Genomic DNA, 18,286 nt, shown 5'->3' on the forward strand with positions numbered 1-18,286 from the left:
CCGTCCGCATCTCAAAAACACGCACGCTTAAGCTCCCTATAATCTGAGAACAAAGGTATCTTTATAACAGTTTATAAGTCCTACTCGTGCTGTTTTCAAAAGTTTAAGCTCTTCATTTGTGACTTTCTTGCATGCAAAGTAACGTGCAAAATCATGTTAGTGTTCCCATGTGAGTTATATATAAAATAAGTTGGCGACCAAAATTTACGATCTGGCAACCAAATTTTTCCCATTAGTCGCCAGCTGGCTCCCAAACGAAAAAGTTAATTTTGAGCCCTGCATGAGAAAATCAATTCATGGGTTTCCTTTTCTTTCTATATGAGTGAGTATGGGGCTCCCCTTGGCGGCCCTTCGGGCTGCCAGAGCTCCCCTAATATCCTTATGTTTATAAGATCAGCATCCAAACCACCATCATTGTTATTACACTCCTTAATTCATGTACGTTTTAATTTGAAAAATTATAACAAAATACATGTATTATGTAAGATACTTGACCAGGTGAACTGCATTAGCATTTTTATTATGAATCACCTTTTCAAAGAAGTTTGCAAACTCAGCAACGACCTCTTGTGTTTTCTTCTGTTTGGCTGTAACTGCCATTTCTTCAACTGTGTCCTGCAAAAACTTGGCCATCTGAATTTTCACTTTCAACTGCTTCTTTTTGTTTTCTTCCTGATAATTAATTAAAAAAGGTTGTTACATTATTGTATTCTTGAGACAAATTTCAATACTTACGTCCGTTTTACAGCTGATATAATTCTTATCATAGTAAACTAGAATTTAGAGTAAACCAGATAACACAATGCGATTATTCCTTTTAAACAATTTACACGCACATGTAAAATCAGTTTCTTATTATTTAAGCAGGAGACTCATCAGATTTTTCTAGAGGTTTCTACATGTAGATGCTACTAGTGTAATAGAGAATGAAGAAAGTTTCAAATAAAGTACATTTTACCAAAAGGATCATTCCACAGTATTCTACTGTTGCAGAGACTACATTCAGAGACTTTTATTATATACATATATCTATAAATGTAGACTGTCTACAAAGCAAAAGCAGACTGCTGTTGTGTGGTAGATGTCCATTAGAGCTATGCATAACACTAGTGTAATTTCACTCTGTATCAGAGGAGTGTGATGCAACAATAAGTTGAGTGGCTGTCGCAGAGACTACACAGAAATTCCATTATTTTCATTCCGGCAAAGTTAAGTGAGACATTCTCTGAATCTTGGATAAATCAAAAATACATGTCTGCTTTATTTGTAAGGGCATTTTATCTAGTTAATATAATTGCCAAAACATTTATAATAACAACTAATGTTGTGTATGTTTCCGTTGTGATTGACAATTCTAAGTGATGCTGCTGTTGTGGAGACTACATCAGGATACTGTTAATAAACATAGGCATGCAAGGCGTACAAGAGTTATTTTTTGTGTGAAGTGTTGGAGATAGCAGCATTCATGGTACAGTAATGATTTGGTTAATTTGACAAGTTTTTTTGGTTGCGATGTTACATCGGTCATGGTAAGATAGCTAAATAGTAAGCCATAAAATGTTTGACTGAACAAACTACAGTAATCTGACAAGTCTTCAGATTAATGTAGATACCATCTTATTTTCTAACAGGCAATTTGATTCGTTCTTTGATACAACCCGCACTGTGATTGGTGTGACACGCGCACATGCATAACTCCCTCACTCACCGATCACATAACCCTTCCAACCCCCAAGAGGAATTTTTGCTCCAAAATACTCAAGTTAATTTAGAGACCTTTTCGCATTTTATACGAGTCATAAGTTTACCTTTTTTACACAACACAACGCAACACAACTTCACCGAAAATAGAAAGAAAGAGTAAAAAACCTCTGACACCTTGAAAGTCTGATTTAATTAAATAGCACTTTAACTTGGTGCCACGCAGTCTTCAAAGAACATTTGAACAGTTTTCATACTTTTTAGCTTTACACATATCAGACTGAAATGAATGTCATCGAATAAAACTATTAAACTGCTACTGCAGAGACGTAAAAACCGTCCAGAAACGAAAGCTTCTTTTTTGTTTAATATCCTGGAAACAATAGCCGATAACTTGTCAGCTCTAATTGAATTTACTCCCATATAAAAAACACAAGTGTCAAGTTACCATTTGTTACTAAAGATAGCAAACATCTCGTGGGAAAGAGTGGTGACGATTCGTCCGCTCTAATTGAATTTACTCCCTTGTGAAAAACAAGAGTGTCAAATTACACTTTGTAACTAAAAAACCAAAATATCTCGTTATCTTTGCATACAACAAGAACAAAACAATCGTTACCCGCACTTACTATTGTAAACGTTAGAACTGTTTCAAATTTTAAGTCTCGTCCCCTCTAAAACATGTCCTAAGAACTAGAAGCGACGATTCGTGACCTCTAATTGAATTTACTCCTTGTGAAAAACAAAAGTATCAAGTTACCTTTGTAACTAAAAATAAAAATATATCGTTGCATTTGCATACTACTAACTCACGAACTGTTTCAAACCTCAAGGCTCATCTCATTCATTTAACTAAAATCCTCAGCCTAACCCACAGAAAATGTCGAAGTAAACCCAATATATGAATACTTCCTCCTCTTTTATAGAAGAATAAATATGGCCGTTCTGAACTCTATCGGGATCAAATCTTCTCACATACCATTTACCTTTACAACAAGAAATTTGATTGGCTGTTTATAGTAGATCCAATCTGATTGGTGTGACATACATACATCTCTCACTCACTCACTCACTCACTCACTCACTTACTCACTCACTCGCCCATTGACCTGTCCATAACATACCCGATGCGCCAACTAAGAGGTATTTTTTTTACAAAAAAATAACTCAAAAAGGCAGCAGAAAGTAAATAAAGAACAAATTTTGGCAATCGAGCATAATAATGCAGTATAATACAAGTAAGTAATATATTCAGTTGCTAGAATAGCTAAGTCTCTAAGCTCAGAAGTTCACTAGTGGCAGTTCACTTAATGTTGGCCAAGTAAAACCAAGCAGGGAATGGTAAAGAATGCAAAGAGGTTGAGGCTACAAACAGTGGATGCTGAAATACATGTAGATGTCTTGTCCTCATGATGAAAAATAATAATTTCAGAAATTTGCTACACAAATCCTATCACTGTGACTGAAAATATATTAGGGAATTTTAGATTTTTTTTCAGCAGATGTACATTTGTGTAGCAGAATTGTGGTTCGCAACAAAAACAAAATACTTAATATTACATGTATAACCTTATAAAGGAAAATTCAGGGAAAACTGTTGCAGTACAACTTCCCTCTAAGGGTAAATTAGAACTTATCATACTTACATCAACGAAGCTTCATTTGGCCTCTCACAAAGAAAATTTAAGGTTTGAAAATGTTGCAGAAACTACATTTTGCCAATGGAAAGCAAATATTGCATACCAGTAGTTCTAATGATGAGGTCAAATTGAATCAGCTGTTTTAGAGAAAAAGGCCAGTAGTAGAGTCTGTCTAACTTGTGGTCTTGCCAAAGGTTTCTGATCAGCTTTTCCTTTTTTTTCTAAACAAACAATCTAATTGTAGTCTCTGCAACAGCTGTCTCATGATTTTTATAATAAATTCTAATTTATGCAGCAATACCGACTTGTCAATATGCAAAATCATTTGAAATGTAACGTTGAGACTCTGTACTACATTATAAAACATAACATACTGAGGCTAATTTGAAGGCATTGACAAAATACTGTGGAATAGCCCAGATTCTAGTTACCAGAGCACCTTTATGACAGGATTCCCCTATTTTTTTTCTATGAGACCAAATACCTTGTGATCTAAAAAGAATCAATTTCCACTGTAGAGAGGGGAAATGCAAATAGATCTGAATTTGGTTTCTTTCTTATACTTACAGGTTGTACTGTATGTGCAGACAAACAAAGTTTAAAGATGATTTCCAGTCCATACTGCACACTCTTGGGAGTTTGTTTACGAATTTTATTGTTTCATGTAAGACATCACAAAATGTCAACATTTTGCAACTACTTACATGAAGTAAATTCAAAGTTTCATGTCAACTGCCATTATCGATGCTAAGCTTTATGCTTCATTCTTTTTCATATCACTTGATGAAAAAACTTCGCAGCTGTAAAAATCAATGAAGCCAATGGAAAAAAAATTGAAAGCCCTCAAAGATAAGGTATGTGGTTTGTAACAAATAACATTGATTCACATTACATCCAGTGAGAATTCTAATGTTTATAAACATTAGGGTGCTGAGACTGTGCAGTACGGAATGGAAATCATCTTAAATGCTTTGTTAAAAAAAAAAAACTTTTTAAAACCAGATTTACTAATAATAGTTTATGTCTTAATTTTTGAAAATCAAATGCATGCACATAATATATTCCCTACCTTCTTTGATTTATCCTCAAATGTACTTGGCAGCATGTTTGGAAAAAGTTTTATGACCACTGGCAGCATAAACTCCATAAATGGAATAAGTAAAAACACCAGAAATGGAACCAAACGGAATATATCTGAGACTGTGCGAAGAAACTAAGAATAAAAATATAATTTGTATTATCATAAAGTATTCAACTTGATCGAGCACATGACATGGATATATATGTGTATGTGTATGGTGTAAACATTGTTTGAAAAGTTGTATTCAGTTAAAGCCAGATATAAACTTTTTTGGATCATCAATGGATCAACTGCTGCTTTCACCATTATTTTGTGTAGTTTTGATGGTGTCAATGCAAGCCTCATTTACTGACGAATTGTACCCATTCATGTATACTGGACATGGGTGATGTTGGTGTCCTTATTTGACGACACCCTGACCTTGGTGACAACATACATGTAACTTGTGGAATGCCAGGCACAAATGTTTTGTTGATCATATAGTGAACATTGATAAGATGATCCCTTGATGAGTGATTCAAAGCCACTGGTAAAGAAAAGTTTAATTGCAAGACTGATGGTTGACTCATATACCTGTAGGATCTAGAAAGAGCAATCATTTTATGAACTTAAAAAACACACACTTTCACAGTCTGAACCATCTCACAGCCATTTTTTGTCCCCAAGAGCCTTGCATTCTCCTTCTCAGCCCAAAAGGATGGTGGCTTCTGGGAACAAGTATGTTTCACAGCTACACTGTAGAGACTGCAAACTATCCCTCATTTTTTCATGTCATGTTGCAATCACAAGGAGAGTTATGTCCGAGACATTATGACTTCTTCAATTGCAAGGCTGAGACTCCAAAGTGTGTTGATAAAATAAAATTAAAAAAACGAACAAATTGGTCTTTCAAGACTTTCTTAGCCTTGCAATAAGTCGAGACTATGAGACCACTAAAAAGAATAGGTCCGCAACGCGTATTTGTGGGCTTAATTGGCTAGTTTTATTCATTAGGTTAAGTATTGTAGTCTTACAAGTAGGCAAGTACTAGAAAGATGAAAGTACAATAATAAATGAGGTTTCTGCTAGGAGTGTATTTGTCTTTCCGATTGTTGTGATGAATTAATAGCTGTATTCCCTCACAAGGATTCAGTCAGGGAATCAGAAGTAGGATGGAAGGGTTGGCAGCTCAAATCCTGGTGTGGGCAGTTCTTTTATTTCCTTCCTCTTCTTCTACTCCAAGCTACATGTACTAAGAGATGGTTTGTGTTTATAAAGGAAAATAAAAATGTTGAAGCAATAAAAGTAAAGTAATTATAAAAAACAATGAGACTTGAATAAATTATGGAAATTTGAAATAAACTTCCACAGAAGAAAAACACTTTTCAAGTGAAACCCTCACACATGATTCTTGGCAAAGTTTCAGTTAAAAGCCGCTATCTAAGCTATCGATGAATGGAATTATGCAGCCACCTTTGTTGCATACCAAATATCAGGGTTCTCCTGAAAATTTGTAGTCTGAAAAAAATTTAAAGTAGCCGGCAACAATCTCTTTCCTTGCCAAGCTGATCCCACAAAAAAGTATATATATTTTCCCTGCGTAGCCGGTGCGCTCAGGCCAAGTGGATGGTGGTTTTCGCAGGTCGCCAGAGCTTCCGGAGAAACCTGAATATAGTCTTTAAATTGCTGACAACGCAATATGACTAGAGCTAGCAACAACTACGCACTACAAATATAGCAATGGCTGCCTTTACTCAAAAACAATCACGCAAAATACTAGTACCCACTTTATCTCACAGACTACTCATGCTCTAAAAGCTCTGTCATGTGACATCATATCCTTGAACCCACAAGATCTTAATAGCTTAACTGTGCTTATGCATGCATAATGCATAAGCCCACAAAATGAGACTGCGACATCCATGAAATTCAACGAAAACACACGGTTTTTGAATGACCATTCACTGCCCCTATTAATTGAAAGTACCTGAAAGGAACAACTTTGAATCTCACTTGCTCAACATGCATGCTTATGACTTACCTGCCGTCTTTCACGTCTTGACAGTACTCTTCCATTCATAATTTGCCACAACATCCTAGCAGCAATTTTTATCTCCAAATAAAGCAGCTTAAATCCATTGTAATAATGCACGACTTCATGTTTAACTCTTTGCCATATAGTCTTCCTTAGTTTTGGAGACACAGCAACCATTGGTTCTATCTCTTCAGGACTGCATTCCATTTGAAATGCTTTTTCTTTCAGTTTTTCTTTCTTCTCTTTCATGGCTTCAACAGCTTCTTCAACCTTGGATTTTTTCTCCTCTTCTTCCCACAGTTTTGGATTCTTTCCTAATTTACTAGCTGCTGGGTCACAACTTATACTGCTGGTAAAAATTGTCCTTCTATGGTGAATCCATGGGTACGTTTTCAAAGGTTCAAAAGCTATGACATTTTTATAAAACAATGTCCTGCTCGATGTAGTTTTCATTAAAGGAAAACACAAAGGATTCCCAGTAAGTTTTGAACATGGTTGTGCCCTGTGTGAAACACCACATCTTCCATACAAACAGTTATGCACAAACTTGAATCTTTGTGTAACATGACTTGTGTTGAATTGTAGATCTAACACTCCAAATCTTGATGGCATGTGAGCTGTGTTAACAAAGCTTACAACATTTGATGATGGATTGACATGGCGAGAATAACACCTTGATTTATGATCATATCCAGTGCAAGAGAGATAACTTGACAATTGACATCTATGCCTGCAAAAAAGAGGTGTGTCTGAATAATGATGGACTACACTAGGGAACTAATTGCACACCAAAATTATGTAATAAAACATATTTATTAGAAAACAAACATTTATTTCATTGTTGAGCATAGCTTGATGCTGTGTATATGCACACACTCATGCATGCACACTGATGATGCAAAATTTTGTAAGGAATGGACAATGTAATTCTGAGGAATCACCTTAATTCCTTTTATTGTGGTCTAAGTCCTGGTGTTACACACAAGGGTCTCAGTGTCTTGGCAATCTTGGAATAAAACATTGTTCAACACCCCTTATATTACCATCATTCTTATAACTTAACCCTTAAAGAGGCATTGAAGCTGTCATACGGCTAAACGAAGAGCTCAAAAGAGGAGATTTAAATGGTGCATGGGGCAAAAATTTCATACTTTTATTATATACTGTAACAGTATATAGTAAGTTATTTTTCATTTTGGTTACGAAATATAGGAAAACCAGAAAGAAAGTGACCCTTCAGGACTGGCCAAACACCTAAGATTGCTATATCCACATGAAGTGGTAGCAGTAGTCCCTAGCCCTGTTGTTGATTAATACGGGTTTCACTTTATAAATTATGTAAGCACTCTATGTATGGTGTAGCAAGTAAACTGCATGTGCAGAAAGGATGTGTACAAATAATAAATATTAGTATAAACATTCTTAATATGCACATGTGGAGTGATTAATACAACTAGTAATCACGTGAACTGGTTGCATCAAATCACTTTCAAATAAAATAATATCAGACTTCAAATTAACACCTGTGCCAACAATAAATGCTGGGAGTGTTTACTTATAAAACCCAGAAAGGAGGTCATGTGCTTAACTGAAAAAACATGGTAAATTATTGCCAAAAATTAAATTGATTATAATTACTCGCTTCTTCAAGTATAAGCTTATGCTGTTAACTTAGGCTTAAATTTAGTATTTAACATACATACGTCATATAAACACTACATGTTTATCAGAATGCGCAGAATCATGTGATAAAACACATGCTGAATGACCATTACTTAAAAAACACAAATAAAAATATTAGAAATCCAATAGCCTCCAAAGAAACATTGCTGACAGGCTAACAAGTGCAGTTTAGTTCTTAAACTATTAAACAAGAGCCGATGAAGCATGAACACATCATGTTACATGCACAGTCTGTACCGTGATTGAGTGAAGTACATGTCGCACGCAACCTCGTTTGTAATTAAACTTATTACGTATACTTACCGAAAATGCAGTGGAGACGTTAACCAAAACCTTCCTGTTAAAAATAGATGAACAAATCAGAGCCAAAATAAAAATTTAATCCGTGTTCAACAATTAGGATTTTCATGAGCAAATATGCAAAATAACTTGGCACAAAATAATACTCACGCAGGCAGAGAGAGTGCTGTAACATCGCCATTTCCTCGCCTTTCAAGTTTGATCAGACAATCAATTCTCTGCAAATCACAGCCATCAAATTACTTGGTTGTTCTGTGCTCGTAAATTATTTTTTTTACACATGGAGAGCTCAACGCACCATCCACATGGGCATCTCAATGCTCAAGTGATTAATACCGGTCAGCGTGCTTCCATTCCATAAGACAACCTGCAAAGGCTTCTGGGACATTGTTGGCGGGAAAAGGTCATTCTCGTCCCCAGAGCCTCCGTTTGTAGCGTTGCACTTTCGTCCTTCGTGACAGACATGTCTAACACCTTTTGACCAATTGTATGTGTTGTTGTTTCTTCCAATGAAAATGCGTTGTGACCGTGTCCTCTTACTAGGGGACGGGACAGTGTTTGCCAGGTGAAAGCTCGAACCCTATCGATTGTGACTTTTGTCGTGAGGGTGTTTTGGCGGATCTTTCTGTATTTTCCGAAACACATTTACAGCTGCCTTTGAAGCTTAATATTGTTGGTAAGAAGCTTTGTGAATTGTAGTGTATTGTATTTTATATTATAATAAAGTTTCCATATAACGCGCGCTCTGATTGGCTGAAACAGCGTGCTTTATCAGAGGACAGAGCACGGGTTGATGACGGTAAGTTGGCTTCCAAATTTTTGCTTCGGAATTTTGACAAATTTGACCCAAATTAAACATCCCCTTTGACTCAGACAAACGCACTGGAAGCGAGCTATTTTTCTGCAGTAAATATGGCTCACAGAGACCATTGTTAGCAACAGTAGTGTTAAAACTGTACTAAAATAACAAGTTTTGCTAGATTCCCGCCGACAAAACATGTACAGCTGTAGCGAAATACACAAATTCTCAACCTAAACAGTGCTTCGATAAAGACATTAATTTTGTTACGAAGGCAGAAATTATACTAAGAAGTAAAACAACGACAGAAAACAATTGAACTGTCTCTGTTTATGATGAGAAGCTTTATTTTTGTAAATGTACAATTAAAAATGCTCATTTGCTCAAACAACACTTACATGTAGTGTAGTAACGCTCGTTCTCCGGTCATCTCAGCGAAGTAAACCGACGAGTGGTCAGTGCAAAACTTGCTCTGATAATCTCTTCTGTGTTCGAAGTAGAACCAGTGGGAGCCGTTAAGTCTTTCTAACTTTTACGCTAGTTCGGGCAATTTTGCTGCATGCGGCTACAAGCCGTAAATAACTGTAGCTCCTTTCAAATTCAACCCGGCATTTCGCATTTTCATCCACAAGCTTTGAGCTCCGCGTTTCGTAATTTCCACTGGAAAAGTGCTCGTTTTCATGGGCCACAATACGGCCGGATTCCTCTGGACTATAAACCTTTACCTGCCTTGAGATCCGTATTTAAAAATTAACTTAAAAGCGAACTTTGAAGGCATCGTTCTTCTCTCGAAAGCTAAGCCGCTCAAACTTCTCGAAACTGAAAGCTTAGCTGAAGTCCAGTTTGTGATTGACAGCTGTCGCTTCGTTAGCCAATCAAATTATTTGAACAATTCTAACAAGGATTGTGATTGGCTTATTTTAGCGTGCTTTGTCAGAGAACAGTGCACGGCTGACGCCACTTTTGCTCGTTTGGAAAATAAAGTTTGGTTTGAAAATTCAGCCGAATGCGTGGGGAAATTATCTGATTCTTCATCATAAAACAAATAAAGAAGCCCCGACTGTGCTCTGTTCTGTTGTAAAGCACTTAGGAAGCGGTAGAGCACTCAAGAAGTAGGGAAAAACACTCGACTACGTCTCGTGTTTTCCCCTACACTTCTTTCGTGCTCTACCGCTTCCTGCGTGCTTTACAACAGAACAGAGGACAGTCGGGGCTTCTTTATTTGTTAAATGTTGTTTGTAGTAATGGAGTAAGTAATTAATGGCTCAAGTTTACGCAGGACGTAACATGTCGATCAAAGTCGATAATCGAAAACGTAGTCGATAAGTCGATAGTACTCGATATTTGTCGATAATTGTCAATCGACAAGTCAAGTTTGTCGATAAAAGTCGATAATCACAAGGTTTTCAACTGATTATCGATTTTATCGACAAAAATGCAGACAAATGTTTCAATCAGCTACAAAATTCAAGTAATCCAATAATAGCTCCAATGACTTTTTTTATGCCGAGTGTAAACAGCTCTAAAGTAAACCTGTATGACAATAAACTTGCAAGGATTGAAATTGGTCACAGTTCAAGAAATTCGGGTTTAGTTCAGGATGTCAACAAATCAATTTTACCATTCTTGTGACAGTTTGAACTTTCGAGCCTTTATTCTGTGTGATATTTCTTTGCTTCTATCAGTATTAGCAATGATTTCTACCGATTTTAAAGTAAGCTTAAAGTAATCTCCTGGACACAATCATGAAAACAAATGTACAATATATTTCCCTGAATGTTCCCTACCAAGCACTGAGTCTCTAAAAATAAATCAAAATAGGTCACCATACTTGCAAAAGAGATATGATGTACCAGTCTTACCCTATTTTGCTAGTTCTTATAAATAGTACTATTCATTTATTTTATCACTCCACGTTACATTTTGTGGTGCCCAGTCAAGTAGAATTTTATCTAAATTCTCAAAACTTTCCGCCATTTTAAAACGCAGAGGGAAAAACTCTGTATTATGTGATGTCAGTCGTGCGTCTGTCCTCCAATAGATCATAGGTGAGAACCAATCAAAATGGGAGAATAACTTGGGTTATCATATAAAATAATCCAAATGACATACAATCAAAGTTTTCCTCAAGTTGTTGGATTTTAAGGTCTTAATTTGTGTCCACGAGTAATGATTTTGCCTTGGATGCTATTGATTGAGTGTAAAATTTTGCACTTGAAGGGTTCGCAATATAGTGCTAAGGAATCACCAGTAAAGGTCAGGGTTGTTTGCCCTTCTTTTCTTCTTTTCCTCTGTTGTTGACTGGCTTCCTTTAAGCTGTTTGTTACGAAGCAATGTTTTGTAGACATGCAATGTATATAGTCATCATGTGAGGCTACTTCAAGAAGTGCTTGCCTAGGTTTCCATTTCTATGCGGCTGGTTCAATTAGTACATAATAGGGATACATGCCAATGCCTTGTCATGTCTTCATTAGGTGGCATTGCTATTTTCTCTTTGTGCCAGCTCTTGTGTGAGGAGCATTGCCATTCTTGTTATCTTCTGGAGAATTTATTCATGTTTTTGGATACTTGGGTTTTTTGCTCTTTTAATGTGTAAAAACAACTAAAGAAGGGGAAAACGGTTTGTTTATCTACTTGTATTTTTATTCTCAAGGATGTCTTTTATCACTTGGTAAATATGATGTAGTTCTCACCAGCTAAACTTTGCCACTAGAGATTCAGTTTGTTCTGTTTTGGTTTCATTGTCAGTTGAAAATAATAGACTTTAAAAACCTAGGTCTTGATAAGATAGTTGTACTCTTGCAGTTGTTTCTGATTGAATTTTGTTTTCTTTTAAATTTCCCTTTACTGAGGAACAGCTTTTAATCTACAAGGCTGCATGTTATTTTAAAACAGTCAGTCTAACTTAAAGTATAATTGCATTTGTGGGATTTTGTGTTTAATAATAATGCTTTGAATGTTTGTTTTTGCAGTAATGGATGATCATCATGGTTTGGATGAGGGAAAACATACACAAACCGAAGAAAGGCTTAGTAGAAAAGGGACTAGGGATGGTGAGCATCAGTCCTTGCTATTATATATATGTATCAGTTGCCACTTGTTGATAACTTTTTTTGAGTTGTGTCTTGCCAAAATAATTCATTTTTTTGTCACCTGTATGTAAATGGGTCTTAATTGTAATGGCAGCACTTTCTCAAGAATTTTAGGGCTTATGTCCTTATATAATGCTTCAATAGCTTAGCTGGTTAGCTGGTTAGCTTATGAGTTTTTTTCTTGTACACTAAGTACTCCTGTCCAGCAATACTAAGGAGAACATTGCAAACCAAATGTGTCAGAGAAAGCCAACTTATAGTTTTGGCTATTATTTTACACATCTTCTTTGAACCTAAAATCCAGGATAAAAGAGTAGGGACACGAAGCAATTTCTCCCCTCCCCCCACTTTCAATATTGATAATCAGGTGATTTTTTTACCTTTTTGTTGGAAAAATGCGATATTTTCCAACATTGATTAGGGGGAAGGGGAATACGTAATACAGCTCAAGTGTCCCAACTACTTTTGGACGGGATTGTCTGAAAGAGATATGCGAGGAATTTTCCAATGAAGGTAACGCCAGCGATTGTCATGGCGTCACAATATTTTAGAGTTCGATTTCGGTTCAATGATGTACACTTTGTTTCTGGAAATTGGACAGAACTTTTCTACATTAATCTAGATTAAGGCCCGGTGCAGATATTTGTGGAATATAACTTGTAACCGCCTGTAGCAAAATGAAATTTGCGACTTGCTTCAAGCAAAATGGCATTTAAGGAAAGGTTAGAACTCCGTGTCCATTATTTAGGACATTTTCCAGGATTATCAATTTGCAAAGTAGCAGATCTTTGTGTTGTTTAACGGAATAATGTTAAATAAATTGATTTAAACCCAATGAAATGCTTATCTGTGTACAGTAATTAGATATATCACCATTGCACGCGACACAACAACTTCCAGGTTCCATGTGTTTTATTAACGCGCATGAATAACCACAATGGTTAACCACAACGGTTAACCACAACGGTAAACCATTTGTAAGTCAGTGTTTTGCAACCTAACCTTCCCTGTTCTTCCCAACTGGCAGAAGGTTCAAAAATTTCTCACTTCGCATCATTTGAAATGCAGAATGGAAGCAATTTGGTGGCAAAATAGTGGAGTTTGCTACTTGAAATATGGTTAACCGTTTGCCGGAGACAATAAGTTAACTACGTAACTACCTTTCTATTTCAGTTGAACGGTTTACCATATAAAACTTCTCGCAAAGCTCTCTATTGCTAGTTCATAATCCTAGACAATGTTAAATGGTTTTTCGTAATTCCTGTAAAGCGGAAAAAGGTATAATTCGAATGACACGTGTATGGCAAGCCGTTAGTAGCAAAATTAATCCTTGCAATATATGTTTAATCCTTTACATAACGGTTTTATTTAAAGATAGAAAAAGGCATTCAATCCAATGGTAAATAAAATTTTTGGTTCAATTCAATCTTTTAATTTTCATGATTCAATCCAATACCTGAAATATTGATTCAATCCAATACCTAAAATATTGATTCAATCCAATACATCGAATATTGATTCAATCCAATACCTAAAATATTGATTCAATCCAATACCTGGAATATTGATTCAATCCAATACATCGAATATTGATGCAATCCAATACCTGAAATATTGATTCAATCCAATACCTCAAATATTGATTCAATCCAATACCTCAAATATTGATGCAATCTTCCTGGGCCGAGCGCGGCCAACAGGAACGAGAGTAACTGAGCACTAGAGAGCACTGAAAGCATGGCGGGCGAAGGAGAACTAGATTTAGAAGTTGAGTTTCCTAAGTTTCTTGCAGACATCTTGGATAAAATGGAAATAATTTTTGAGAATTTTGACTCAGAAGTTGGAATCATGGAAGACCATTTCTTAAAATTCCTGTTGAGGTGCTCGAGGAACTTTGAGGACTAGGATTCATCTGGACAACGATAACAAAGATGATTGGAGTTTGGAGATGGACAATTCACAGAAGATTGACAGAGTATGGCTGAGAAGATATGAGGGGTTTCAACAGCTTACCTGATAAGGAACCGAAATCATTCAAGAGTATGGATATAATTTCATTGCAGGTTTCTTTAAGTCCATTGGGTTACGGGTTCAACGGAGAGGAATAAGAGAAAGGTTAGCAAAATTAGATTCCCAAAATACTGTCTTGAGATGGGGTGCGTAAATTCGCTTTGGCATCTGGATGGACATCACTCTCTGATCCGATGGAAAATACTAATTCGGCTGTATAGACGGATTTTCTCGGAGAATAATGTTTTTGAAATGTAGTGCCAACAATAAAGCAGAAACAGTTCTTGAATTGTTTCTGGATGCTGTTAAGAGAGACGGAGAATTTTGGCCTTCGAGAGTACGAGTAGATCATGGTGTTGAAAACGTTGGTGTGTGCGATACAATGGAGCAGGTTAGAAGAGAGGAGAGGGGCAGTTTCACTGCCGGGCCATCAACACAATCAACGAATTGAAAGATTGTGGAGGGATGTTTCCGTTGTGCTTCCCACTTGTACTTTTACACTTTTTGTAGTATGGAATTGTCAGGCATCCTGGACACTGATAATTCAGTGCATCTTTCCACCTTACACTTAGTTTTTCAACCAAGGATAAACCTTGCTCTTTGCCAGTTCACTGAAGCTTTCAACCACCAAAATGTAAGAACAGAAAAAAAACTGGTCACCATACCAAATGTGGCTTAATCATATGATGCAGCCTGAAAACCCCCTTTCAAATGGAAAGTCATATGATTTTGAATACTATGGTGATGATCCTGATGGTCCAACTCCATTGGGCAGTAATAACAATGTTGTAGTTGAAGAAATTGACCTGGGACAACATGATTCAGTGCAGTCATTTGTATTGGAAAGGCTAGATCCCTTAAGATAATCAAGTCAAATGGGAGTAGACATCTTCCAAGAGGCTCTAGAACTAGTGACAGTTAAACTTGGGCAACTGACAATTGCATAATACTACATGTGTGTGGGCTGGGTAAAGGAGATTATGGCCCTTAAAGTATTTTTGCAACTCAATTCACAACAGAAAACCTCACCCTGTATCAAGTAAATTATTTTCTCATCTTCCTTTTCATTGATATACAAAACTCAGAAACTGTTTGAATTACATAATGCCTAACTTCTAGCAACACAACTAAACTGAAGAGAAATCAGGGCGTTTGATAACTGCCATGTGCACTACTCTGCCTTGTAGATTTTTCAGGTGCTTATCAAAACAGATGTTAAAATGTTGTAAGGTTAATTTGTTATCTTATTTTCAAAAGTACCCAGGACACAAGACTAACCTCTTGGTGTACTGGCATAATGGCTACTAACAGGACTCATGTCACTAGCCAAAACTAACTTTGCACCAGCCAGGCTTTTTCATACACAGCTTCACTGACTTTTTTATAAGAGTGGTCAATCTTGAACATTTCTTGTTGCATCAAAAATGTTAATAATAATCACTAAGAAAATTTCACTCCCACAAACACGAATCCTGCTTTTCTTGAATATGCTTATGTTCAATCTCTGATGTACTTTTATCAGTGTTGCCATTTTCTTTTATCTCCCTTTAATAGTTAAATATTTATCATATGCTTATTGAGGCAATTATTTCCATGAAATCCACTCATAGTTTCCTTGTTTTCATTAGTTTCTATTCTCTTCAGTTTTACTTTGTCAGGATAATTCTCAATTTTGTTTTCATCCAGTAGACCAGTACTCCATTCCATCATGATTGTCACAATGGCTAGTGAAAGTGCAAAATCTACTATTCAAAACTTAAATGTGTGGCTAGTTGGCAGTAGTGTTAGCCTTGAGCCCTGGGTACCCGATAATATTCACAACAAATTGGTGCCATGTTTGTCATAGAATATCAAGAAAAACATCGTTTTTAGGAAAGAAGTACCACATGTGGGTTAAATAATGCAAAACATGAGACAACAACATTGAAAAACTTAAAACACATCCCAATGTTCAATGATTGCTCTCTTGTAAAATGTAAAGGTTCTTATTTCAAAAATAACTTAAAGCCAGGTTTACACAAGCAGTTTTTGTGAGAAACATGTTTGACTGTGCACACGGCACAGCAAAAATTTTGTTTAAAGTTCAAAGTTTAGTGTGCCAGTAGTGATTGGACAGCAGAAATATGCACAATACCAAAGACCAATGTGGTAGCAAAATTTGCCACAGTTTATGTTATTTGCCACAAAAAGCTAGCACACACAGCTTTTAATAAACCAATATGTTTGTCACATAAAAATTGGTTAACTTACATCTACAAAAGCAGCAGTAATGGAATCAAACTTTTCCGTGTCCCTTGTGTCTCGGTTGTAGCAATGTCTCATTTACCTAAGCAGACTAATGGTTTGATCAAGAACTTCGGCGTGCGCTTCTGCAACTTCTGAGTCAAAATTCTCAAAAATTATTCCCGTTTTATCCAAGATGTCTGCAAGAAACTTAAGAAACTCAACTTCTAAATCTAGTTCTCCTTCGCCCGCCATGTTTTCAGTGCTCTCTAGCGGCAGGTTTCTTTCACAGGTCACAGGTCACAGGTCACAGGTCACAATCAAAACACTCAGTAAATTTCGCGATGTAACAATTACTGAGATTCCCGAGAAGTTTATCGATGTTTCCATGCAACAAACCCTAACTAAAAATGTTTTGCTCTATAATTTTAATGAAAAACAACAACAACAACAACAACAACAAAACATCATAAAACAGATGCATACAAGTGCGTCCCAAGTGCAACTATAAGAGCTCTTTCTTGAAAAAAAAAGGCGCATAGGGGAAATCATTTGTAGCACTGAAATTAAAAAAAGAATTTGATCCAAAGAAAGCTAAGACTTATAACTGTTGAAAACATAAATTGTTTTTAGCCTTTCAATATAATATGAAAACGAAAGAGGCTTACACTGATCCGTGAATTATGCATTTACTTACGCGTGATTTGTGAACCAACGACTTTTGCGGGAATAATTGTTCACTTTTTTTGGAGATTTTAGCATCATTAAAGCTCGTAAACTACAGTAAACTAGATGTAAAACCTGTCCATTCCACGCGACTGAGAACTAACCACAGCGACAGTGAACCAGGAGGACCTAGAATGTAGTCTGTCACGATGTGTCACACATGCACACGGCATTTCGATGCATCAAAATGGACGGTTCTGTATGTTTTGCGAAACGTGGATAGAATTTGTATTTTTATGTAACGCATGATTTAGCCTTTGCATTTTTACGTGAAAAGTGATTTTTTCTGTTAACGTGAAGCTGCTTTCGAATTTTTTGCGATGCGTGAAAAGGCCGATTACTTATGCGTGAAATTGTTTTCAGAGTAGGTTTAGGGGACCCTCTTGTTTCTGTTTAGTACATACTCGTTGTATAGATTTAAAAAAATATATATAGAAATAAAACAGTTCAATTTGCTATCATAATGAATTATCTTATTACGATAAAATATATTAACACTATATGTTTGAAAGCTATATTTCAACCCATTTCGTTTATATACCACCCCTAGAAATTTTTTAATTAAAATTATAGAGTAAAACATTTTTAGTTAGGGTTTGTTGCATGGAAACATCGATAAACTTCTCGGGAATCTCAGTAATTGTTACATCGCGAAATTTACTGAGTGTTTTGATTGTGACCTGTGACCTGTGAAAGAAACCTGCCCTGTCACAGTGATATGTGTATCCCCGCACACATATCACTAGTGATATGTGTATCCCCTCCAAAATGGCGGCCAGTGATATGTGTATCCCCCACCCCCCTCCCCTCTACTTTAAATAGCAATATCCTCCTTGAAAGCACTCTCGTCGTCCGGTCCCTTACTGGACGAACGACTAACCCAAACAGACTTTAAACGCAAATCTCAATTTTTGTAGTTGAAAAAGCTTACGTATCTGCTGCTGGAATTGTGTTCTTATCCTAACTGGTTTTCTGCGAGCAGGATACAATGAATTTAAAGTTGAACACCAAATGGAT

General features: G+C 36.3%; 1 protein-coding gene and 1 long non-coding RNA gene across 3 annotated transcripts in view; one reads left to right on the top strand and one right to left on the bottom strand.

The window, feature by feature from the left end:
• LOC110064447 (mitochondrial proton/calcium exchanger protein-like) overlaps positions 1–8,778 on the bottom strand; it is a 24,039-nt gene extending 15,261 nt beyond the window's left edge. For both annotated transcript variants that reach the window (XM_020771506.2, XM_020771505.2), the window contains exons 1-5: positions 8,570–8,778; positions 8,423–8,456; positions 6,443–7,166; positions 4,411–4,554; positions 532–672 (exon numbers count right to left, since the gene is read on the bottom strand). In XM_020771506.2, the coding sequence (XP_020627165.1) occupies positions 532–672; positions 4,411–4,554; positions 6,443–7,166; positions 8,423–8,456; positions 8,570–8,600 (1,074 nt within the window). In that variant the 5' untranslated portion in view covers positions 8,601–8,778. The remainder of the gene's footprint in view (positions 1–531; positions 673–4,410; positions 4,555–6,442; positions 7,167–8,422; positions 8,457–8,569) is intronic.
• A 73-nt stretch (positions 8,779–8,851) lies between these two features.
• LOC149117928 (uncharacterized) overlaps positions 8,852–18,286 on the top strand; it is a 28,409-nt gene continuing 18,974 nt past the window's right edge. The window contains exons 1-2 of the long non-coding RNA XR_016206662.1: positions 8,852–9,095; positions 12,191–12,271. This is a non-coding gene — a long non-coding RNA (uncharacterized LOC149117928). The remainder of the gene's footprint in view (positions 9,096–12,190; positions 12,272–18,286) is intronic.

This window comes from Orbicella faveolata, unplaced genomic scaffold (assembly GCF_042242905.1).
Source record: "Orbicella faveolata isolate gen_17 unplaced genomic scaffold, um_ofav_v1 contig_1, whole genome shotgun sequence".
NCBI lineage: Eukaryota > Metazoa > Cnidaria > Anthozoa > Scleractinia > Merulinidae > Orbicella > Orbicella faveolata.